This window comes from Hyperolius riggenbachi, chromosome 11 (assembly GCF_040937935.1).
Source record: "Hyperolius riggenbachi isolate aHypRig1 chromosome 11, aHypRig1.pri, whole genome shotgun sequence".
Lineage (NCBI taxonomy): Eukaryota > Metazoa > Chordata > Amphibia > Anura > Hyperoliidae > Hyperolius > Hyperolius riggenbachi.
In genome coordinates, this window is record NC_090656.1 from 196,694,733 (window position 1) to 196,720,513 (window position 25,781).

At 47.3% G+C, this 25,781-nt stretch overlaps 1 protein-coding gene across 6 annotated transcripts in view; it reads right to left on the minus strand.

The window, feature by feature from the left end:
• Window positions 1-25,781, minus strand: part of CELF1 (CUGBP Elav-like family member 1) — a 93,267-nt gene that overhangs the window by 37,358 nt on the left and 30,128 nt on the right. For 4 of the 6 annotated variants that reach the window (XM_068261643.1, XM_068261641.1, XM_068261642.1 and 1 more), the window contains exons 3-4: window positions 1,222-1,312; window positions 558-745 (exon numbers count right to left, since the gene is read on the minus strand). In XM_068261643.1, the coding sequence (XP_068117744.1) occupies window positions 558-745; window positions 1,222-1,292 (259 nt within the window). In that variant the 5' untranslated portion in view covers window positions 1,293-1,312. Of the gene's footprint in view, window positions 1-557; window positions 746-1,221; window positions 1,313-1,587; window positions 1,597-25,781 lie in introns of those variants that run through there. The other 2 variants (XM_068261640.1, XM_068261644.1) reach the window with 2 other exon arrangements.

Below are 25,781 nucleotides of genomic sequence, written 5' to 3' on the forward strand. Positions count from 1 at the left end.
ATCACACCAAAAACAAGCATGCAGCTAATGTCAGATCTGACAATAATGTCAGAAACATTTAATCTGCTGCATTCTTGTTCAGGATCTATGGCTAAAAGTATTAGAGGCAGAAGATCAGCAGGACAGCCAGGCAACTGGTATTGCTTAAAAGGAAATATGGCAGCCTCTAAATCCTTCTCCCTTTAGGTGTTCTTTGAAAATTGGAGACATCCACATTAGGAGCCAGATGGCCTGCTGGGACAACAGAAACCACTCAGTGAGAAAGGTGGGGGTGGGGGGGGGGATTGCAGTGGGCCACTGTCTCCTGAACCTTTCAATGACAGCACAGGCCTACGTGCTGCAAATTACTCTTATCGGCGTCTCTTGATGAGCAAATTGATAGATTACTGCATATTTAACTTCACTGATCCCTTATGAACAAAACATCAGCGAACAACAATCAGTGTTCCATCACCATGCTTGTAGGTTCCATATTAAAAAGCAACCACACCAGCAGCTGGACCTTCTCAGCCGCTAAAAACACAAATTGCCTATGGCCTTTCTCGGCCTCATCTCACCTTTACTCTGTGGCGGATTCTGGCTTCTGTCTCTCAGAACGTTTATTTCATACACGGCACCGTACTGCTCAAACAGCTCCCTCAGCTCTTTTTCAGACCAGCTGCGAGGAATCTGTCCCACAAACATCTTGATGGAGTCGGGATCCGGGTGGTCTGGATGGTCCATGGTGCCGTTCATCTTCTTGGATCTACAACAAGCACAGACGGATACTTCAAAAAAAACAACAGACACAGAAGGTGGAAAAGAGCAGCGGCAAAGACAGGCGTGACGAGAGTTAAAAATGCTTTTCACAGCGGTGCACAGAGTTAAACGAAAGCTCCACGTAAGGAGTTAATCCAGTGTTACGTATGGGACAAACACAGCACACACAGGAATGTGAAAAATCAACACCATCGGAAAAATGGCCATCTACCCCCCTTGCCAAATCAGACAACAGCATGTAGTCAGCACCAGACACTCAGATCTATGACCCCAGAGACAGGTGGAGGTGAAATTAGCTGCTAAAAGTAAACAAAACAAAAAAAAAGTGAAATCACACTTGAATCAAATGACAAAAGTTACGAGGAGCAAATGCCACAAAAGGCACAAAAAGACGAAAAAAAAAGGAAAGCAGAGCTACTTCTTGACTATACGGAAGGAGACGGCCCAAAAAGTTACACTTACACAGGACTGGAATTCAGAGAGCAATGATCCACCATCATCTCAGGCAGGAAATCAAGCTTAAATGAAGCCATGGTCTGTCTAAACTGCCCCCCTGGAATAAACACAAGCAAGACAGAGCTCAACTCCGTCCCGACAGGCTCGCCAAAAAGAACAGATGAAGACACTACACAGAGTGGGGGGACAGGGGTGACATAGCACGAGCCCCGGAGCACAAATACCACGAGGGGGAGACGACAAGCAGAGTCCTCGGTGAACTCAGCATTGGACAAGACAGACAGAATGGACTGGGAAGAGGCACAGGGGGAGAAAAAAAAGTTTGTGTTCCCTTTTTTAAAAAAAATGGTGTGGGGGGGGGGGTTTAGTTACCATGTGAAGGGAGCTCCGGCGCAGGGTACAATGAAAGTGCTGATGCACGGCGCTTGTTTTGTGTGTTTTTCCCTGGCGAAGCAGTACTGTGTGCAGCATCAGATAAACAGAATGTCAGATCAATAGAGATAGGGCCAAGCGACAGAGCGGAATGGGATAAACCGCCTGCTTGATTCAGTCGGGGTGATGGACGCATCACCCGCTTGCTACATGCAGGGCTTGGCTATACCCCAACGGCCCGGTGAGATACCTCTCCCTCCCCCAATGCAACACCATGAGTAGGTTTTTAGGCTTAAGCAAAGCATCTGTCTAAACGCCTGTCACACGCACACTAAACAGATTTCACACTTTTTACAGCTTGTGGCCAGGTGCTTTCACAGGCCGGCTGAAGAGCCTCTCCATAAAACTCAAATAGCTGCCTGAGTGTCTCAGGAATACTACACTTAATGAAATCAGTGGCCTCCAAGCTGAATCCCAACACTTATCACAATGCTCATACTCTGCAAGGCTCTGGAGTCTGGGAAAAGGAAGGCTGTTATTCCAGAGATGCCTTTTGTGAACCAATTGCAGGAGCCTATACCAATCCACAAACCTGGAAAAAGACTGCTGTATTAATTGCTGCGATCCGCTCAAAATAAAAAACGCAGATTGCTAGTTTTGCAGATTGCAATAGCACTGCGATTAACACGTAAATCCTAACGCACCTTTTCAATAAGCAGGTTTCCATTTTCCTGAATCACATTCGTTGGCCTGCATGGTTATTGGTGCGATTATGCTCTGTTCCCGACAATTCATGGCACGATCGCGAGTGAGAAATGTCAGTTGTGCAATAGCATTACAGAGTGATTTTGCATGCAGTCACGCTTCCTAGTGAAAAAGCAGCCTAATGCTGGGTACACACGTTCCTTTTTCCGTGCGATTTTGCGACCCGATCGTTTTTTCGGCACGATTCTGCACTTGATTCTGTTATCTTCATTCGTTTTCCTTATCTTTTTCCATTCACCGTTATAAGAAATCGAGCGCGAAGCGATTGGGAGCAATATCGGACATGAATTTTATCTATCGGATCCATCTATCGCATGGAAAATTGTACCGTGTGTATTCAGCATAAGCCTGCAGTTCTGTGACCCAACCCAAGTACACACACACACACACACATACATACACACACACATACATACACATATATATATTACTGTCAATTACTGTATATACTCACAGATAAGCCCCCCGATGTTTTCCTGGCCCCCAGTGCAGAGTGTGTATTGAAGTTTGGCAGAGCATAGCTACCTCATCACTCCAGCTTAAAATAGTCTCTCCCCCGCAGGTCTGTAACTTGCCGCAAGAGCTCCAAGCTGTCATGTGACCGCAGTGAGCCTGGAGCTCTAGTGGCAGGCTAGGAAGCTGCCTGGGAGACACAAGCGCTCGAGCAATGACAGGTAGTTATGGTAACGGTACGGCTTCCAATGCATACTCTGCATGGTAGGGGGCCTGCGTTATATTACACGCAGATGTTCCTCAATGTTAAAGTCTCGGGTGTCAATGGTGAGCAGACGTGTTAGGTCGGGTGTTATCCTCTCTCACTCATGATGGTCACTGGAAGTTCAACATCACACCTCATGGCAGAGAACTCTTCTCTGAGGCAAAATAGAACAAAACTTTACTCTAGATAAAGGTGGCCTGGGATAGAAGTAGATTGCAAACACCATGAAACTGAGCTGCAGCCCAGTGGCCAAGACTAACAAGCAGTTTAAAAGAACAGGCCTCACCATGGTCGACCAAAGAAATCAAGTGCATGTGATCAGCATCATGCCTAGAGGCTGTCTTTTGCAAACAGACGTACAAGTGTTGGCAGCTTTGCTGCAGGGGTTGAAGGGGTGGGAGTCAGTCTGTCAGTGCTCAGACCATACGCCGCACACTGCATCACACTGGCTGCCGTCCCAGAAGTAAGGGTATTCTAAAGATGATGCACAAGCAGGACTGTGGAGTCGGAGTAATTTTGAGTACAAGGAGTCGGATGATTTTTGTACCGACTTCAGAGCACTGTCAGCACAAGAATGCCCACAGTTTGCTGAAGACAAGCAGACTTAAGTTGGCCAAATACCGATTTTCCCATACGACTCTTTAAATTCTATTCATCTGCTGGTAATAGATACACCAAAACATCAGATTGATCTTAAAATTATTTTAAACCAAAAACCGATTGCAAATATCGATGGGACAGGATAGAAAGTTAGGTTGATTGAGGGAGGAGGCAACGGCAGCAGTAGATTAATGTCCCATAGCTTTGCATTGCATCAAACAGTGCAACGCTGTAGTTCAATTCATTTTGAATAGATTTCCTGTTGGGAGCTACTATAAATTAATGTACAGTATGTGGCAGGAATCGTTTTGGAACACTGAACCGAAATCTATGAGTGTCTAGCCAGCTTAAACTTGGCTTACACTTATAAATTTCACCCCAATGTTCCAAAACAATTGATTCACATACATTTCCAATAGATTCCAGCAAGGAATCTATTAAAATGCAAGAGTTCTCTAGAGCAGCATTTTTCAACCACTGTTCCGCGGAACGTTGCCTGGTGTGCCGTCCTCTTCTCCCCCTCCCGCCCGTCCCCGCGGCCGCCGCTGTTATTACCTTAGCAGCGGCCGCTCTCCCCTCTCCAGCGCATGTATATTCTAGCAGCGTATCTCCGGCTGCTCTGTGTGATGCGGAAGGAGGCAGGGCTCGGTTACCATAGTAACGGCGATACATATCGCCGTTACAGGAAGCCGCTGCCCTCCTTCCTTCCGCATCACACAGAGCAGCCGGAGATACGCTGCTTGAATATACACGCGCCGGACAGGGGAGAGCGGCAGCTGTTCAGGTAATAACAGCGGCAGCCGCGGGGACGGGCGGGAGGGCACTAAACTGGCTATACTGGGGCACTATTCTGGGGTACTATACTGGCTATCCTGGGGCACTAAACTGGCTATACTGGGGCACTATACTGGGGCACTATTCTAGCTATACTGGGGCACTATACTGGGGCACTATTCTAGCTATACTGGGGCACTATACTGGGGCACTATACTGGCTATACTGGGGCACTATACTGGGGCACTATTCTAGCTATACTGGGGCGCTATACTGGGGCACTATTCTAGCTATACTGGGGCACTATTCTGGCTATACTGGGGCGCTATACTGGGGCACTATTCTGGCTATACTGGGGCACTATACTGGGGCACTATACTGGCTATACTGGGGCACTATACTGGGGCACTATACTGGCTATCCTGGGGCACTATACTGGCTATCCTGGGGCACTATACTGGCTATCCTGGGGCACTATACTGGCTATCCTGGGGCACTATACTGGCTATCCTGGGGCACTATACTGGCTATCCTGGGGCACTATACTGGCTATCCTGGGGCACTATACTGGCTATCCTGGGGCACTATACTGGCTATCCTGGGGCACTATACTGGCTATCCTGGGGCACTATACTGGCTATCCTGGGGCACTATACTGGCTATACTGGGGCACTATACTGGCTATACTGGGGGGCTATACTGGGGCGCTATACTAGCTATACTGGGGGGCTATACTGGGGCACTATACTGGCTATCCTGGGGCACTATACTGGGGCACTATACTGGCTATCCTGGGGCACTATACTGGCTATCCTGGGGCACTATACTGGCTATCCTGGGGCACTATACTGGCTATCCTGGGGCACTATACTGGCTATCCTGGGGCACTATACTGGCTATCCTGGGGCACTAAACTGGCTATCCTGGGGCACTAAACTGGCTATCCTGGGGCACTAAACTGGCTATCCTGGGGCACTAAACTGGCTATACTGGGGCACTATACTAGCTATACTGGGGGGCTATACTGGGGCACTATACTAGCTATACTGGGGCACAATACTGGCTATACTGGGGCACTATACTGGCTATACTGGGGGGCTATACTGGGGCACTATACTGGGGCACTATACTGGCTATGCTGGGGCACTATACTGGCTATGCTGGGGCACTATACTGGCTATGCTGGGGCACTATACTGACTATACTGGGGCACTATTCTGGCTATACTGGGGCAATATACTAGCTATACTGAGGCAACTAAACTCCCTACACTGGGGCAACTATGCCAGCTATGCAGCCGCACCCCAGCCACCCCCCCCCCCATAGCCTGCTGCGCATGGCACTGTCCACTAGGTCGCGCAAACAACCGGGGGCCACATCCCCCGCGCGCGCCGTTCCCCGGAGAAAAATTGGGGAGACAGTGTTCCCCGGGCCGGAAAAGGTTGGGAACCACTGCTCTAGAGCCCTCTACGGGTTAAACAAAAACTTCCTCGATGGTGCCTTGTGGTCAAGTGGCAGTCCCCCCCCCCCTCGTTTGAACCCCTGGCATGCCATTTTACATCTAGGTGCCCATTGGCTGGTAACGTCCCCCTTCTCACTCCACTGACTTCCTCTTTATTCTCTTCCCTCGAGTTCTATAAATCCGAACTATCTTTCTGGCTCGAAAACCCAACTGCTCCCTCCTGAAACTGATAGGTCCCATGTCAATGCAGGTAGTCCATGTGCTTGCGTCTTATGGGACGCTGATTTACCATTTCGCAAATGTATGGATATAAGATGATAAATCATTTTTCCTAATTGTAGGTTATATCCGTGGACCACTGTGCCTACTTCTGTTGGAGGAGTCAATGGTATACTTTATACCCATTTGTACCTCTTTTTTAACCTGATCCATATGTTTTCTTGTATAATGGGTGTACCCGTTTTTTCTGTTTAACTCATTCTGTTGAAAAAATTCCTTTTAAATAAAAAATCTTCAAAAAAAATAAATAAAAAATATTTGCTTGCAAAAGTTCAAAGCAGAGCAAAGCTACAGGCCAGAGTTGTTCAACTGTAGGCGGGCTGTGCTCCCTTGCCCGGACTATTTTTTAAGTTAGCCCCAAAGGCAGGACATTGACGCTTTGCTGCAAAAGTTAAAAAAAAAAAAGACTCCTATTAGACCTACCGGTAATGGAGTTTCTGATTGGCATCCGGGACAACACGAGATCCGGTCCCGCCCAGGATCTGGGGAAACATAACCCCAAGAAGATTAAAAGCCCCCGCCCTCCCTCCAACCTCAGTGCTTCTAAAGGAAACTAAGTCGAACACCAAGATGAAGGAAGTAAAAAAATAGATCTCTCCCGTGACTATTATAAAAAATCCTCCTCGTGAATTAATTCAGAAAGGAAAGGTGCCAGATAGGAAAGGGAAGGGTTATAGCCGTTGTCCCGGATGCCAATCAGAAACTCCATTACCGGTAGGTCTAATAGGAGTCTTTCTCTAATTGGCATCCGGGACAACACGAGAGATAAACAAGTAAGTCTTTAATAAGGTTAAAGACTCACCTTTAGGGAGGGACCACTGTCTGTAGCACCTTTTTGCCAAACGATTGATCTTGTTGGGATAGTACATCCACCCTGTAATGTCTGATGAAGGTTGATGCACTCGACCATGTTGCAGCTCGGCATATTTGCTGTATGGTGGCTCCTGCCCTTTCTGCCCAGGATGTGGATAATGATCGGGTAGAATGTGCCTTAATATTATCTGGTACCTGACAGTCACTTTTCTCATATGTTAATGAAATAACCTGTTTAACCCACCTGGCTATGGTTTGCCTTGATGCCTGAAGACCCTTATTCTTCCCCGAAAATAGAACTAGAAGGCTGGTGGATTTTCGAAATTCCCTTGCTCTCTTTAAATAAACCAACAGGGATCTCCTGACGTCTAAACAATGAAATCTCTCCTCCCTCTCCCCCGAAGGATTAGAACAGAAGGAAGGTAGGATAATTTCTTGAGACCTATGAAACTCGGATGCCACTTTAGGTAGATAAGCCGGATCTAATCTAAGTCTGACACTATCTGGACATATGATTAGGAAGGGGTCTTTAACTGATAAGGCTTGCAAATCACTCAACCGCCTCGCAGATGTGACTGCGATCAGAAAAGCTAATTTGAGCGTCAGAAATTTAATGTCAATCCCTTCTATTGGCTCAAAGGGGGACTTCGTGAGGCCATTAAGGACAAGAGAGAGATCCCACTGTGGAAAAATCTTTTGCCTGACTGGTGTAGACCTTTTTAAAGCTTTAAAGAAACTTTTTACTAAATCCTCCTGAGCTAAGTGTCTGTCTAGAAGGATAGATAAAGCTGAACATTGCACCTTTAAAGTGCTGGGTGCTAGCTTCATATCAAACCCACTCTGTAAGAATTCTAATACCGAGCTAGTTAGGCCCTGATTCCTGGAGTGAGAAATACACCAGGCTATATACACTTTCCAAACTTTCCGATAGATCTTCTGAGTTACTGGTTTCCTACATTTAAGAAGAGTCTCAATAACACTGTCAGAAAGACCTTTATTCCTTAATATGACCCTTTCAGGATCCATGCAGCCAGTCTGAATAAGTGGGGTTTGGGATGGACCAGCGGCCCCTGAATCAGTAAGTCCGGCCGAACCGGTAGCAGAAATGGTGGACTTGTCGCCATTCTCAGCAAAGCCGCATACCATGGCCTCTTTGGCCAAAGCGGAGCTATGAGAATCAGATTCCCTGATTCTCTTTGAAGTTTCACTAGAACCTGTGGAAGAAGGGTTATTGGGGGGAACGCGTAACTCAACTTGAATCCCCATGGCAGACTTAGGGCGTCTAGCCCCAGGGAGCCCTGACACCTGTGTAGGGAAAAGAAGTGCTTCACCTTTGCATTTGTTGGTGAAGCAAACAGGTCCACCTCCGGAATTCCAAATTTCTCTGTTATTAAACTGAAAACCTCCGGATGTAGTTCCCATTCCGCCTGACTGATCTGCCGGCGGCTCAAAAAGTCTGCTTCCACATTGAGGGTCCCTTTTATGTGAATCACCGTTATTGATAGAATACGCGGTTCTATCCAACCGAAAATTTCCGACGAGAGAAGCATTAGATCCTTGGATCTTGTGCCCCCCTGTTTCGACAGATATGCTACTGTGGTGATATTGTCCGAAAAAATTCGTACGTGTCTTCCTTCTATCAGGGACTGAAAAAATAGGAGCGCTCTTTGAACCGCCAGCAGCTCTCTGAAATTTGACGATTTCCTTCTTATTGAATCGGTCCAATCCCCCTGCGCATGCTGACCCTCTGTTGTTGCGCCCCAGCCCCAGGCACTTGCGTCCGTAAAAACCTTTATCGGATCGCATTGTCTCCAAATTCTCCCACTGCTTAGACTGTGTGGATTTAGCCACCAGGCCAAACTGTCTTTGATCTGATCTGGTATGCTGATCACGAGATCCAAAGATCCCTGCGATTTGTCCCAGTGGAGTAGGAGAAGGGATTGAAGATCCCTGCCATGGGATTGGGCCCAGGTGACTGCCGGAATTGAAGAGGAAAATAGACCTAGCACCCTCATGATTTGGCGAATCGAGCAAGTCTCTTGAAAAAGTAATCTGTTTACTTCGGAATGAATCTTTGTAATTTTTTCCGAGGGTAAATAGATTTTTCTGTCTAGGGAATTTATCCTGTATCCCAAAAATGTGATTTCCTGGGCAGGAGTTAGATTCGACTTCTCGTAGTTCATTAACCAACCTACCCTTGTCAAGGTGTTGATCACAATGTCCCTGTGCTGCAACACCAAATCCATTGTCTCTGCAAAAATCAAGAGGTCGTCCAGATACGGAATAATCGATATTCCCTGGATCCTCAGAGCTTTCATAACCTCGGCCAGAACTTTTGTAAAGATCCGCGGAGCGGATGCTATCCCAAAAGGTAGAGCCTGAAATTGGAAATGATGAATTTGAGACTGGATCCTGATTGCAAACCTCAAAAATCTTTGATGGTTGTGAAAAATCGGTATGTGCAGGTAGGCGTCGCGGAGATCTATTGAAACAAAATATTCCTTGCCCTGCAATAGGGCTTTTACCGAAAAAATACTTTCCATCCTGAACCTCTTGTAAATTAGAAATGGATTGAGGGATTTGAGGTTCAGGATAAAGCGGAATTCCCCGTTTGCTTTCTTCACCAGAAATACATGGGAATAATACACCTGGAATACCTCTTCCGGGGGCACCGGCAAAATTACTCTTTTGGCTAAAAGTTTTTGGATCTCCACTTGTAGGCCCCTGGCACTTTCTGGGTCTTTTGGAAGGGGATTCACGAACCTTCTGGGAGGAGGCTGAACTGAAAATTGAAGCCGGTAACCGCGCTTTATAATTAATAACACAAAGGGGTCGGGATTTAACTTCTCCCATTCTGAAAGAAAAAATCTCAGCCTTCCTCCCACCGGTAAGTCATTTAGTGGGCTTGGAGGGTTCAGTCCTACCGAGTGTGAACCCTCCCCTACCTCTTCCTTTAGGAAAGGACCATTTTCTCTGCACGTTCTTTTTCTTAGATTGTTCGGGAGATTGTTTAATAGGGACAAAGGGTCTTTTGCCTCTAGAACTTCTCTTTTTGTTGGGGAACTGTTTGCCTTTCTCAGCAGAGCGAGATAAAACATCGTCAAGGCCTGAGCCAAACAAAAGATCACCTTCAAACGGAATTGAGCATAACCTATTCCTTGATGTTTGATCTCCCTCCCAGGTTTTCAGCCACACTGCTCTACGCGCTGAATTTACAAGGGCTGTAGTACGCGCAGAGATGCGAATAAGTTCTGTAACTGCATCCGCTAAAAAGGCGACTGCCCTCAGTACAACTGGCAGAGAGGCAGAATAGTCTTTGAGTGGAACCCCCTTAGAGATTTGTTCGAATAAATTATCCATCCAAATTCTAAGGTTACGTGCGATACATGTGGCTGAAACACCTGGGACGAATCCGAAGGCTGCTGATTCCCAAGCTTTTTTAAGGAGAGCATCAACCTTTTTGTCCATTACATACTTTAGAACACCAGTGTCTTCAAAGGATAAATCTGAGTCTTTAGAGTATTTTGACAAAGATGCATCCAATTTAGGGCATTTTGTCCACTTATCAATCTCTGATTGGTCAAAGGGATACTTCCTTTTTGCTGACTTAGGTATGAATAGAGGTCTTTCAGGATTTTGCCATTGAGAAGTAATAATATCCTTAAGGGTTTTATGAAAAGGAAAAACTCTCCCCTTGGATTGACCTAAACCCGAATAGACCTGATCCTGAGGAGTTAATTCAGGTACGGGTTCCTTAATTTGTTCCGTAGTATACACTGCTTTGAGCAACTCAGAAGATTCATCTGGAGTAAAAAGGAATCTTGGTGTGTTAACTTTTTCCTCTCTATCCGAACCCTCTGAATGGGGCTGTTCACCCTCATCCTGAGAGACGGCAACCCCCTCCTCCTCCTCTTCTTCTTCCCCCTCCTCCTCTCCCTCCTCTCCAATTCCAAAGATATCAGATAGGGCGGAAGATTGGGATAAAAGGCCTGAAGAAGGGCCTGGGAGGTGCTCAGAAGCTTGTGGGATAAAAGACTCTTTAAATTTATCCAAAGTTTCCTGCATGTTCTTATTAACAGCCTCCATTACCCCCTTCAATATATCAGATGAATGTGAGGCTACAATAGCATCGGTACACCCCTGACATAAATTCCTTGGGGCCTCCAAAGCTATCTTGCTATTACACAAGCCACATCGTTTATAATTTTTAACTTGACCAGCTGTCTTAGGATCAGTCTTTGTCTAAAAAAACAGAAGAAAAGACAACAGACTCCATAAACCATCGGTACACAGCATAGAAAAACCACAAAGTCCATCCTCCACTGGAGGGCTTACCAGACTTGTACCCGATGGCTGCGCTTGCCCAGAGGATTTGGAAGGTGTGCCTACAGCCTCTGCCTCCCGCTGCTGTGGCTGCTCACCCTTCGGCTGTGACATCCTCTCTCTCCCCCGCAATACCACTGTATAGTGCGGGAGGTTTGGTTAGCGCAAGGGAGACGCCAGGAGCACGCTCTTTTCCTTCCTGGCTCTCCTAGGTCCGCCCCACTTCCGGCCGCCCTCCACTGACGTCACTTCCGGGCGCCGGCCAGAGCGCGGATGCCTCTTGCAGAGCCGGCGTCTGACGGGGGGACAAGCGTAATGCCGGCCAGAAACACCAGACACCTAGGCCGCATACACCGACACCGGAGGACAGTAGCCCGCGTCACCTCCTGCTCCGCAAAAGCCACGCTACCTCCTGAAGGACTCACTCACCGAATGGTGAGTGCAAAAATAACAAAACTCGGGAGCTTTCTTCTTAGGTGTTTCCGACGCGGAAACACAGATTAACTGAGGTTGGAGGGAGGGCGGGGGCTTTTAATCTTCTTGGGGTTATGTTTCCCCAGATCCTGGGCGGGACCGGATCTCGTGTTGTCCCGGATGCCAATTAGAGAAAATCTGGTGCTATAAACACACCCTGTCGATCTGCCAATGCTGTAGTCCTGCCCGATTGTTTTTAATTTTCCACCCTGTGATGCGCCTATAGGCACCTTAAAGTGGACAAGACAAGGGGAAAATAAGTTTCTGGCCCCCTCGCCCGCAGTCTAGCGCCTCCTAGATCCTCCTGTAGCGGCACGTTCTTAGTGGCCAGTTGGGCGTACTGAGCTCTTGCTCGCCCTGCTCCTGTCGCCAGGAGAGAGCTTGACTGCTCTGTGCATGCGCTGACTGATCCTGGAGAATGGGGCTGCTACGGGAGGATCTAGCAGGCTTTAGACCGCGGCGTGGGAGCAATCTGCGCAATGGGGGCTGGAAGAAGCCCCAGGTATGTATAAAACGTATTTCTCCCTCATCTCAGGAACACTTTAAAGCTCCTAAGACAATTATGCTTGCACACCCACTGTGTTGCTCAAACTGCACCTTTAATGCAAAGCTATTATGCAAAAAGATCATACAATAAAGTCATTCGACAGCCACGTACAAGCAGTATGTTATACAGGCATATCATTCATGCAAATCAAATCATTTAGGCAAATAATGAGAACGTGCTGACGTTCATCGGAAATCGGCTTGCGGTTTATGGCACCCAAAAGATTTCTCTCCGATCAGAGATCGATCTGTCTCTTGGTCGCCAACATCGCTACATGTACCTTAAGGAACCATGTCCTGTGGTGTGATAAGACCAAGATTAACCTATTTGGTTCGAATGGTGTCAAGCACTGTACACCCTCAAACTACATCTCCCAGCATGCATTGTGGTAAGTAAGAAACACTGCTGGAAACTACAAAGTCCGGTACATGCTGCTGATCAGGTAGAGATGAGGGAGCCATCCCATAGGTTATTGAGATAAAGACTTACCCCAACAGCACACAACATTACGAACTTGGTTTACGAATTACATTCCGAATTCTGGTGGTCAGGAAGCTTTAAATCTCTGGCCTGGAACAGGTGATTGGCAGGTGTGACAGAACACTGTCTGCATAGTCAGACACTCTGGTGAGAACGCTCTTCAGGACAGGTTGTACAACCACCCCAGGAAGCTCTGAACAAAGGTGTTACTTAGCTGGAATTCTCAGATATTTTTATGTCTAAAGCCTCAAGACCTAAACAGCTGAATAAATAAGCCTGTTGTGTGGGGATGTCAAGAGTTAAAAATAATTCTTAGGAGATTTTGTTATAGATCACATGGTCTCCTGTATCAACCCGAGACGCAATTGCTGCACCATCACCCTCTACCGAGTGAAATCATGCTATGCATGTTTTTAAAGCAGCCAAAAATAAGAATGTGCAGTGCCCAAATAACCAGTGCCCGAGTTTGTACTAGGATTCACCCGAGTACCAACAGGACTTCACTAATGATTCACTGGAAAAGATTTGGCACCACAAATTACTTTATTCAACATCAGGGCTCTGGAGTCAAGGGGGTCGAGCAACTTTGGGTACCTGGAGTCAGAGGTTTCATAAACTAAGCGCGCTGGAAATCTGATGACTTTTGTGCAAATTCCACAGTCCTGGTAAGTATTAGACTAAGGAGTCGGAGTCATTTTTTGGTACCTAGAGTCGGAGGTTTTATAAACTCGAGTGGGTGGGATGATTGTTGTATCAACTCCACAGCCCTGTTTAACATCACAGCCCCATATACATGGTAGTAATTATGCCTCTGTATGCACACCTCTCAAAGATCTTGCTCTGGTAAAACTCATTTTAAGTCTCTCCACTCAACAGGAGTATCAAAGTTTTGAAAATGCATCTAATGGACTCACAAGGCCAAAAAATAAATGTAGTTTTATTTACCTGGGCCTTCTTCCATTCCATAGAAGTCATTAGGGTCCCTCCCCTTAGCTCTGATGCTCTCTGGGGTCCTGCTGACAGCCTGTACAGATCACCGACCACAGATGGGTTGGCGCCTTCTGTGCATGCGTGGGAGAGTACCTGTGCGCGAACCCACCCATGTCATTGGGAGAGTACTGTGCCGACAGTACTACTGCACCAGTGCTGTACACTCCCGGTGACATGGGAAAGTCTCGCGCACACCCATCAGGAGTCTGATCGTTACAGGCTTGCCAGTGGGACCCTGGAGAGAATCGGAGGTGCTACAAAAGACAAATGACTTCTAGAGGCTGGAAGATGCTGCAGGTAAGGAAAACTACACTTAGGCCCAGCGCACACCAAAAAGCGCTGGTGTAATCGCAAACGCTTAGTGCTTTTTGAAGTGATTTTTTTAAAGTAGATTCTAGGTACGTGCCTAGCGATATTCTAAGTAAGCCTAGCGGTTTTAGGAGCATTTTTGGTTTAGCTTTTTTTTATTTTTGTTACAGTAGAGCTGTAACTGAACAGCTTCTGTAACAAAAACGCTTGGAAAAATCGATCTGATCTAGCCCTTTTTAGAGCTATTTTCCACTTTCCTATACTTCACATTGAGGGTGAATCACCTCAGAAATCAGCAGAAATGCTGCAGGACCCGCGTTTGCATTTGGGAAAAAGGCGCATCGCTCTGGTGTGCTCCATCCCAAATACATTAGCCAAGCGCTTTTCCAAGCACTAGCGTTTTTTAAAAGCGCTCAGAAAAGCTCGTGCGCCAGCCTTTATTTTTTTGCCTTGTGAGTCCTTTAAGGCACATTTTCAAAACGTTGATACTCCTGCTGAGTAGGGCCATCTTCTTTCACCTCTTCATTTCAGCTTACAAAAGGGACCACAAAAGGAATACCTTGCCTAGGACCCCATTACATTGTAATCCATCTCTGAATGGCAGCAGAGTGCTGCTGCTGTGATGCCCGGAGATCTGTGACACCAAAAGCATCGCTCTCTACACTTCTCTGCATGCAGATGGGGAGGAGGATGGGCCCCCAAAGCTCCCTAAAGTCACGGGGGCTATTGTCACACCCGTGTGTGCATATGAACTCCTAGTGAGGACAGAGATCACTCACATGGTAAATAGAGAGCATGGTAGGCCCAGTATAAAGTAGTATCCATAATCTGATTACACACTGCTGTACAAAAAGCTAGCATGGAGGAAATCTCTGCCTCGCATGCAGCGTTATAACAGAAACTAGAACTGGCTGAGGCCGGCGCTGCCTGTCAGTCTGAGAAAACTGTTTCCACAGATCTATTTCCATTGATCCCCGTTACTTGGGATATAACCAGTTGTACTGGATTGTCCATGTGACAAAGTTATGTCCCGGAGGTAGAAGCAGCACTGGGCACGCTGCCACACACAGATCATTACACCACCAGAACTCATGTATTGAATAAACAATGGGCGGGGAACAAGCGCATCTTGTCAGTTATCCCTTCGAACCACACAAAACAAGATCAGTAAAGAATCAGCACAGCCTAGGCCAAATTATTGTGTTTATAAATATCTCCGCCTCCGTTTCTGAAGGAACTTCAGCCCTGAGAAGAAGCTTGAGATTTTTCATGGTTTTCTGGGCAGGATACAATGCTTTCTTAAAATAAAACAGCAAAAGAACACAAAAGCAAAATATAAAGAACCCATGTGCCCATATAAGTACACAGGGAACAAAAACAACCAAAAGCTGTTGCATCTCTGCTTCTTTGTTGTTAACTGTATTTACCCCTAGAGCATACATGTCAAACTCTGGCCCGCAAGCCAAATCTGGCCCTCAGAGCCATTACATTTGGCCCCAAAGTGGTTTCCTCACTGTGCATTATGTTTGGCCCACTCTAGACCACCAGGGAAGCTTAATTGGAGGTGAAGCCCTAGATCCCCAGGGAAGCCATATGGGGAGGTAGGGGGAAAGCACTAAATACTAGGGAACTGTATAGGGGAGGATGGGGGCCTCTAGACTCCAGGGAACTATATGGGGGAGATAGGACCACTAGACACTAGCGAACTGTATAGGGGAAGGGCCCACTAGAAACTAGGGAACTTTATAAGGGAGGTAGGTGGCCAGTAGACATTGAGGTTGGCCCGCGACTAGGTCACAGTATACAATTTTGTCCCACTTTGTATTTGAGTTTGACACCCCTACTCTAATCCCATGCTTAGGACTGGCCTAGAGGTGTGTGTGTGTGTGTGTGTGGGGGGGGGGGGGGGGGGGGGAGGGAGGGGAAGAGTCAAAATAGCTGAACATCCTATGTTGACATTGAAATGGGAGTGAGATGTCCACAGGCAACAAACCTGATATTTTCCAGATACGGCCTCACATTCACGTACGGGACTTTATCCCTCTTATGTTGCAGGACGGAGGCTTTGCAGACGCATCACTAGCCTATTGCCATGCGGGGGAAAGGTTGACGACAGAGCAGCGCACGAGATGCTTAAAGGGAATGTCCAAGCAAAATAAAAAAATGAGTTTCACTTACCTGGGGCTTCTACCAGCCCCATGCAGCCATCCTGTGCCCTCGTAGTCACTCACTGCTGCTCCAGTCCCCCGCTGGCAGCTTGCCGACCTCGGAGGTCGGCGGGACGCATTGCGTACATTTTTACGCATTCCCGCTAGTGCAGGAACATTAACGCATATTTTTACGCATTACTGGTTGAATGCGTACATTTTTACGCATTGAACCAGTAACGCGTAAAAATGTATGTGTTAATGTTCCTGACTAGAAGGAATGCGTAAAAATGTACGCAATGCGTCCCGCCGACCTCCGAGGTCGGCAAGCTGCCAGCAGTGAGTGACTACGAGGGCACAGAATGGCTGCATGGGGCTGGTAGAAGCCCCAGGTAAGTGAAACTCATTTTTATTTTGCTTGAACCTTCCCTTTAAAGGGAAGGTTCAGGGACAGTTGGTAAAAAATAAAAATCCGAATCCACTTACCTGGGGCTTCCTCCAGCCCGTGGCAGGCAGGAGGTGCCCTCGGCGCCGCTCCGCAGGCTCCCGGTGGTCTCCGGTGGCCGACCCGACCAGGCCAGCGGCCAGGTCTCTTCTGCGCTCCATTGTGCGTTCCACGCCGGCGCGCTGACGTCATCGGACGTCCTCCGGGCTGTACTGCGCAGGCTTAGTAGTTCTGAGCCTGCGCAGTACAGCCCGGAGGACGCCCGATGACGTCAGCGCGCCGGCGTGGAACGCACAATGGAGCGCAGAAGAGGCCCGACCTGGCCGCCGGCCTGGCCGGGTCGGCCACCGGAGACCACCGGGAGCCTGCGGAGCGGCGCCGAGGGCACCTCCTGCATGCCACGGGCTGGAGGAAGCCCCAGGTAAGTGGATTCGGATTTTTATTTTTTACCAACTGTCCCTGAACCTTCCCTTTAACAGAGCAGTCAGGATGAGTGGGGATAACATTACTCCAGCCCAATTCTCATCTGAATCAAACAGGAAGGATGTCACCAGTCTTAGATGCGGTTGATGTTGGCCACCCCGGCCAAGTTTAATCTAGTCTGTACAAGGCTTTAGGGGGAAATTTGGGTGGTGATCAGAGAAAACTCATTAAGGGCCCTTTTCCACTAGCAGTCGCTAGCGTTCACGCTGAACGCTAGCGATTGCTGAATTGCAAAGCAAAAAAATTACCGGCGATTTCCAGTTTGTGGCCGCGATTTTGCTATGCACTGCATAGCAAAATTGCGGCAAATATCGCTCCGCGCCACGATCGCGCTTCAGGCAAAAACGAATCGCGGTAGTGGAAATACCCTACCGCGATTCCTATGTTATTTAGCAAACCCTAGCGATTGTAAAATCGCTAGCGGTTTGCAATTTTGCGATTCCGCTAGTGCAAACGCGCTAGTGGAAAAGGGCCTTAATTGGCCTGAGCACCTTTACCCCCCCCCAATTAACATACCCATGGATGAGGCACAAGGGGACAGGGGCAGGCACTGGAGGCATAAAAAAAAGGCACAAAGGTAGCACAGTGTTTTGTACAAATTCAGGTTAAGAGTCCTCCACTCCCTAGTGTAATCTACAGGATCATGTGCTCCTGTCCTATGACAGCCTGTACTTGTATTACTGGGCCTACCTAACCAGCCCATATCACACGATCATGTATTTTGAACAATTTGCATGTTTAACTTTGTTCTATGTGTATAACCCTATGTATGTCATCCTTGTATCATTGTATATATTTATTGTCCAGCGCTGCGTAATATGTTGGCGCTTTATAAATACAATAAATAATAATAATAATAATAACAACAACCTACAGTCCCCATCTCATTCGTTAACCAGGTGCTACCAGTATTGGTGAAGCAGGTGGTTTCCCTTCTAAAAATCAATGGGAATCGTTCCAGCGCTGGCTCCCCTAGTAGCAGAATTCGACCAATTTGGTCAAATGTTCTCTGCCGCCGAAGGAGGCTTCGGAAGCCCAAGTGCTCCAGAAGATGGGCCGCTCCATACTAGATACGCGGATGCAGAATTCCCAGACTAACCATTTTTTGTTTTAAATCCACAGTTAAATTAATGATGTATTTAAAGAGACTCTGAAGCGAGAATAAATCTCGCTTCAGAGCTCATAGTTAGCAGGGGCACGTGTGCCCCTGCTAAACTGTCGCAATAGCGCCGCTAAACGGGGGTCCCTTCACCCCCAAACCCCCACTGCGACACTTGGCCGCAGACTTGGTCGCTCCTGGAGGCAGGGCTAACGGCTGCAGCCCTGCCTCCAGTCACGTCTATCAGCGGCGCATCGCCGCCTCTCCCCCGCCCCTCTCAGTGAAGGAAGGCTGAGAGGGGCGGGGAGAGGCGGAGATATGCGCTGACAGACGCGCGTGGGGCAGGGCTGCGGCGGTTAGCCCTGCCCCAACCAGGAAGCGCTCCCCCGCTGAAACGAGGGGATTTGGGGCATCAGGGACCCCCGTTAAGCCGCGGGATAGCGGCGGTTTAGCAGGGGCACACGTGCCCCTGCTATCTATGAGGTCTGAAGCGAGATTTATTCTCGCTTCAGACTCTTTAATGTAAAAAAAAAAAAAAAAAAAAAAAAAAAGGCCTGAACTGGGAATTTAGGGGTATGCTCCTAAACAACATGTTTTCACTACACTTGGTATTCTGAAACTGAATGCCATTGAATATCTTTCCACTTCAGTCTGCCGCTGTTTTTTTTTATAGGAAACTTGCTGGAAACCATGGCAACAGTATATGGCTTAGTATAAGGATTTCATGATCCTGAAAAGAATATCTAATTAGGTTTTATGGCCACCTCCTGACTAAAGGTGGGTAAACACCCACCAAAAGTCACCTGCGGGGGATCAGGACTTGATCTTTCTGGAAACAGTTCGTACTGTACGGATGTGTCAAGTCTACAGCATAATGACGTGTTCTGTTGCTATGGTCAGGGAGGATAATGTAAGACAGTGCAGCAACATGTTCTGTTGCTATGGACAGAGATGAGGTAGGATGGTGCAGTGACGTGTTCTGTTGCTACGGACAGAGAGGATGTGGGAAGACTGTGCGGTGATGTGTTCTGTTGCTATGGACAGGGATGATGAGGTAGGATGGTGCAGTGACAAGTTCTGTTGTCATGGACAGAGATGAGGTAGGATGGCGCAGTGATGTGTTGTGTTGCTATGCACAGGGACGAGGGAAGACAGTGCGACAACATGCTCTGTTGCTTTGGACAGAGAGGAGGTGGGAAGACTGTGCGTTGATGTGTTCTGTTGCTATGGAAATAGATAAGGATGTAGGAACATGCGGTGACGTGACCTGTTGCCATGGACAGGGATGAGGTAGGATGATGTTGCCACATGTCCTGCTGCCATGGACAGGGATGAGGAAAGACTGTTTTAGCATGTTCTGCTGCTATGGCTAGGGGCAGGGATGAAGAGGGAATGCAGTGCGGTGATGTGTTTTGTTGCTAAGGACGGGGATGGCAAGGGAAGACTGTGCGGCGACTTATTTTGTTGCTAAGGACAAGGATGGTGAGGGTAGACAGTGCAGTGACGTGTTCTGTTGCTATGGACAGGGATGGTGAGGGTAGACAGTGCGGTTACGTGTTCTGTTGCTAAGGTCAAAGATGGTGAGGGTAGACAGTGCGGTGATGTGTTCTGTTGCTAAGGACAAGGATGGTGAGGGTAGACAGTGCGGTGACGTGTTCTGTTGCTATGGACAGGGATGACGACGGTAGACAGTGCGGTGACTTATTTTGTTGCTGAGGACAGGGATGGTGAGGGTAGACAGTGCGGTGATGTGTTCTGTTGCTAAGGACAAGGATGGGGAGGGTAGACAGTGCGGTGACGTGTTCTGTTGCTATGGACAGGGATGGTGAGGGAAAAGTGCGATGAACACCACAGCAGCTCCCAACCTGAGCGGTGAGGAGAACAATGGCTTGGCTGAAATGATCAGACACGCTCGATCTCAGCGACATATCAAGAAGGCTGCACACATTTCATTCTTGGCAGAGACGGCCCAGACTAACTCTGGTGTATGTATGAGGCTTGAGGCCTCTCCAATACAAAGTAGTGATATGAAATTGCCCACTGTAGTCTTTCTGGTCCCTCTGCTTCCTCAAGGTCCCCTCCTCCTTTGTGCTGCTGCCTCGCCCCCCCTCCCCTCCCAGATTGCGTCTGGGACTCAAGTTCATATAGGCTTGTAATGGCTCATGCGCAGAAAACTCCCAGATGACTGGACAGAACTGCTCATGCACAGTAGCTTCAACTCAAGTTCTAGTCGCTGATCTTTTCGGAGGCATTTCAACAGGAGCAGCTGACAGCCTGGAGATCCACCACCATCAACGGCTCATATAAAATGAGCCGTTACTGAAGTGAGTAGAATGGAGGAAGCCATTGCTTAGTAGTTAAAATACTATTTGCCTGCCTGGGTGTTGTACTGGTCATCTGGCTCAAACACATTGTGAATCAGTGACCCAGAACATGTATGCAGATCAGGTGCTCTAACTCAGCATACTTATTTGCAGGTGTGTGACTCAGACGGGCCTCAAACAAAAAGATCAGCAAGGCCAGGCAAAAAAGCATTTTTAAACTTGACAGCAATATGGCAGCCTCTGCATTCCCTCTCAGTTCATGTTCCCTGTAAAGTGAACCAGAGGTAAAAAATAAACCGATGATATAAACAATTGTATTTATCCTCCTATGCCTAAAATGACTTTTTAGATCTCCCATGATTGCATTTTATATTTTAACGTCTACAAAGTAGATTGAATGTTTTATTGTCTCTGCTCAATAGCAGTCTATTAACCTCTTCCTGCAAAATGGACATTTTAAAATTATCTGTTTTGCAGGGTGGAGGATCGGGCGGGTGCCACTTTGGACACTTAGTTAAGTATCCCAGAGATAAAATACATGAACTATTAACCTCCCTGGCGGTTAATTTTTTTTGCCAAATTGTCAAAAAAAAACCTTTTTTTTTTTGTTTGTTTGTTTCATGTAAAGCTACCAGAGTGGTAGCTACATGAAACACCACTAGAGGGCGCATGTGTCCCTCTAGTGCGATCGTCGCCGGCATCTATAGCAAACAGGGGAACGCGTATATAACGCGTTCCCCTGTTTGGCTTCTCCTGTCGCCATGGCGACGATCAGGATGACGTCATGGACATCAGCCGACGTACTGACGTCAGACACCTCCGATCCAGCCCATAGCGCTGCCCGGAACTCATTGGTCCGGGCAGCGCAGGGCTCTGGCGGGGGGCCCTCTTTCGCCGCTGCGTGCGGCCGATCGCCGCAGAGCGGCGGCGATCAAGCTGTGTGCGCGGCTAGCAAAGTGCTGGCTGCGCGCACAGCAATTTATAGCATGAAAATCGCCCCACCAGGGGCTGAGATCTCCCCCTGCGCGGCATAGCCCGAGCTCAGCTCGGGCTTACCGCCAGGGAGGTTAAAGGACTTACGAGGCGAATTGCTTAAAAAAAGTTATGTACCTCATTGCTAAAGCAGACCTCAGGGCAGACGAACAGCACCTTCCTTTTCACTATCAGGTGCTTTATCAGTCTAATCCAGGTTACATTGCAGTTACATTGCAGCTCCCGACCCTCCACCGTGTCGCCAGAGCAGAATCGCCACTTTAAAAATCTAACTTCTGCGCAGCTCGCATAGCAGTGCCTGCGCAGGATTACAGCCCCGCTCGTGTCCGCCCTCACTCCGTGCGCTCTATTATACGTCATGTGGGCGGCTCCACATGACCACCCACATGACGAACTACACTGCCAGCCAGCCGCGCCCCCTCAGCAGAGAATACAAGCGCTGAGCGAGCAGGCACGGAAGTGAGGGCGGACACGAGCGGGGCTGTAATCCTGCGCAGCCACGGCTATGCGAGCTGCGCAGGAGTTAGATTTTTAAAGCGGCGATTCTGCTCTGGCGACACGGTGGAGGGTCGGGAGCTGCAATGTAACCTGGATTAGACTGATAAAGCACCTGATAGTGAAAAGGAAGGTGCTGTTCGTCTGCCCTGAGGTCTGCTTTAGCAATGAGGTACATAACTTTTTTTAAGCAATTCGCCTCGTAAGTCCTTTAACCTTTTTTCTATCTCTCCCCTGCCCTCAGACGTTGTACTCTGTCAGGAAAATATTTATGGCTGCAATTTGCTTATCATTGAGGTTTACTAGAACTAGACGAGAGAGAAGCAGTCACTAGAGATGTGGCGAGCATCTCTGGGGGGTTTACTACTTCCGGGTCGCTCTGACCCGGAGTAGTACGCCTGCGCTACCCGGCGGAGCGCGTCCTAGATCACGCTCCTGTTGCCGGGCACTCTCTGCACATGAGCGTGACGTCGTTCATGACATCACGCACATGCGCAGAAAGTTCCCGGCAACAGAAGCGTGATCTAGGACGCGCTCTGCCGGGCAGCGCAGGCGTACTACTCCGGGTCAGAGCGACCCGGAAGTAGTAAACCCCCCAGGGATTCAGAGATGTTCGCCGACGAACGGTTCAGGAACCGTTCGCCACATCTCTAGCAGTCACTTCCATGCCTTAAAATTAACTCAACAAAATAAGAAAAAAAGCCTGGTTATTAAATGATACCCGAAGTGACATGTGACATGATGAGATAGACATGTGTATGTACATTGCCTAGCACACAAATAACTGTGCTGTGTTCATTTTTTTTCTTTCTCTGCCTTAAAGAGTTAAATATCATGTATGTAAGTGGCTGACTCAGTCCTGAGTCAGACAGGAAGTGACTACAGTGTGACCCTCACTGATAAGAAATTCCAACTATAAAATACATTCCTAGCAGAAAATGGCTTCTAAGAGCAGGAAAGAAATAAAAAGGTTCAGTAGTTCATGGATTTTAGCTCTGGCATACTTCGATGAATGAGTCATTGAGCAAAAACAATTAAAACTTTAGTAGATTTAAACATAAAAAAAAAAAACCTGTGGAATCTCTTAAAAAGTCCTTTTTAGGAGACGGAAGATAGATAATAGTTTATTTCATTCGTTTATTTTGGCCTCGGGTGTCCTTCAATATGTTTTGCACTGCATATGCACATTTTTATCTCATCGTGTCACATGTCATCTCGGGTACACTTTAAGCACATGTCTGGCTTTGATTGCATCCCCCACACGCAGGTCTGCCTGGCAGAGAGGGCAGCGCCATGTCTCATTCCGTTCTGGCAGGTGTTGCAAAAATGTGCAATGGTGAAATGGGTATTGTACACCGACAGCAGTTTATCTTTACTAGGCCAGAAACAGATCCCAGCGTTCTCGGTGACCCCGGACGGTGCTGCCAAGAGAGGAAAAGTAAACACAGAATTTGCCTGTTGATAAAAGTCAATTGGCGTATTCCTTCCTTTATCGACTTCCATCTGCTGATAAAAGCTTTTTTGTTCATATAAACAGGTCTCGGCACAGGCAATCATTCAGCGATGTCGTATTCACGCTCCTGGCCCGAGTTAGAGAGCTGAACACCCCAGTCACGCACTGTGCAGCACGCCAAGCCTGTCACTCAGCCCTATACAAAGCCTATGCAAGGCCCAGGTGTTCCCATACAACTTGGCTGCACCATTTCTCTGCAGCAGCAGCCTCAGAATTTCAATATCACTATATATAGAAAATCTCTGCTACTTTCACTTCTCTGCTTCCCCTCGACACTGCCAAACCTTGTCATGAGAACTGCCGCTTACATGTGAACCTTCTCACCCAGTGACACTGCTGGAATGTTAACCAGCTTCTATTACAATGCATGAGACACAAAGTAACGTGTACAACAAGCTGGAATCCAAGGCGGCGCTACTATACAGTGAACCTTACATAAGCCTTACACAAGGCTCCTTTCGCAGCGAACCCGAGATGATGGGAACAGGAGGATTTTTTACTTACCTGGGGCTTACTTCAGCAACCCTACCCGGCAACCCCCCCCCCCCCCCCCCTCACTGTATGTACTCCTGGTCCGATCTACTGCTGTGAAATCTGCAATCTAGCTGGGCTGCGGCCCACTGCGCAGGAGCGGTTCTGGGCCACCCGCCGCCTTAATTGTGCTTCTATGGCAGGGAGCATTCTGTGCTAGTGCAGTTACAGGTCTTATGAAGTATTAGTACACAACTGAGCTGAGTTATGGGCTTGAATGAACAGAAATATGGAGGCTGCCATATTTATTTCCTCTAAAACAATACCAGTTGCCTGGCTGTCCTGATCATCTGTTTCTAATACTTTTAACCATAGATAAAACACCACCACCGATAGGCGTACAGGAAATAATCGTATGCAACACGAGAGTCGGTAATTGACTCGATCAGTCCTATATTGTACAAGAAAGTGGTGGGCAATTTTGCCACTCATATAACATTAAAGGACAACTGTAGTGAGAAGAATATGAAGGCTGCCGTATTTATTTCCTGTTAAACCATACCAGTTGCCTGGCAGCCCTGCTAATCTATTTGGCTCCAGCATTGTTTGAGTAACACCAGGAACAAGCATGCAATAATGTCAGAAACACCTGATCTGCTGCATGCTTGTTCAGGGTCTATGGCTAAAAGTATTAGAGGCAGAGGATCAGCAGGTCTGCCAGACAACTGGTATTGCTTAAAAGGAAATCAATATGACAGCCTCCATAGACCTCTTTTTACAGTTGTCCTTTAAGTATAGAACTTATTTTAGTAAAATACCAGGTACTAGTCCCATATAAAAAAAACAAAAACAAAAAACAAACAAACAAACAAACAAACAAAAAAACCGCTGTCTATGCGGGCGTCTTTTCTGATCCCACACCACAAATCAATATCTTTCCAACACAGTTTGTGTCGGATGGGTGGGGTGTAGCTAGCCCTATAATATAGACCAGTGGGATCTAGTTAAATGGTTGGTGCACTAAACCACACCAATAGATGGCCGTAGCGTAGGCAAATGTGCTGTGATACACAGAGTGTCCACCTTGCCAGTGGCGTTCTTGAAAGGCTGGTTTGCAGTGCACTATACACCTGTATGCATTTTTTGAGAATGATCACTGAGGGACATTTATCAAGAGTGTCAGACAAATATTAGTAGGATTTTAGAAATCCATGCAGAACTGTCTCAGACATCCTAAGAATTCACTAAATAGTGCAGATTCCTTCTTAACCACTTCAGCACCACAGGGTTTTTTGCTTAAAAACCAGAGCAATTTTCACATTTCAGCGCTCCTCCCATTCATTCACCAATAACTTTATTGCTACTCATCAGATGTAAATGATCTATATCTTGTTTTTTTTGCCACAAATACTTTGTGAGAGTGATATTTGCTTTTAGTAATTATGCTATTATCTGTGCATTTTAAAGGGAAAAATGAGAAAAAAAAAAAGAATACACTATTTCTCCATTTCCATGCACTATAGTTTTCAAATAAATAAACAATGTTACCATAGGTAAAACCCACACATTGTATTTGCCAATTTGTCCTGGTTATCTCAACATTTAAATAATGTTCCTAGTACAATGTATGGCGATAATATATTAGTTTCTGGTTTGTGTTTTTTGTTTTCTCATTGTACTCTATAAGTAC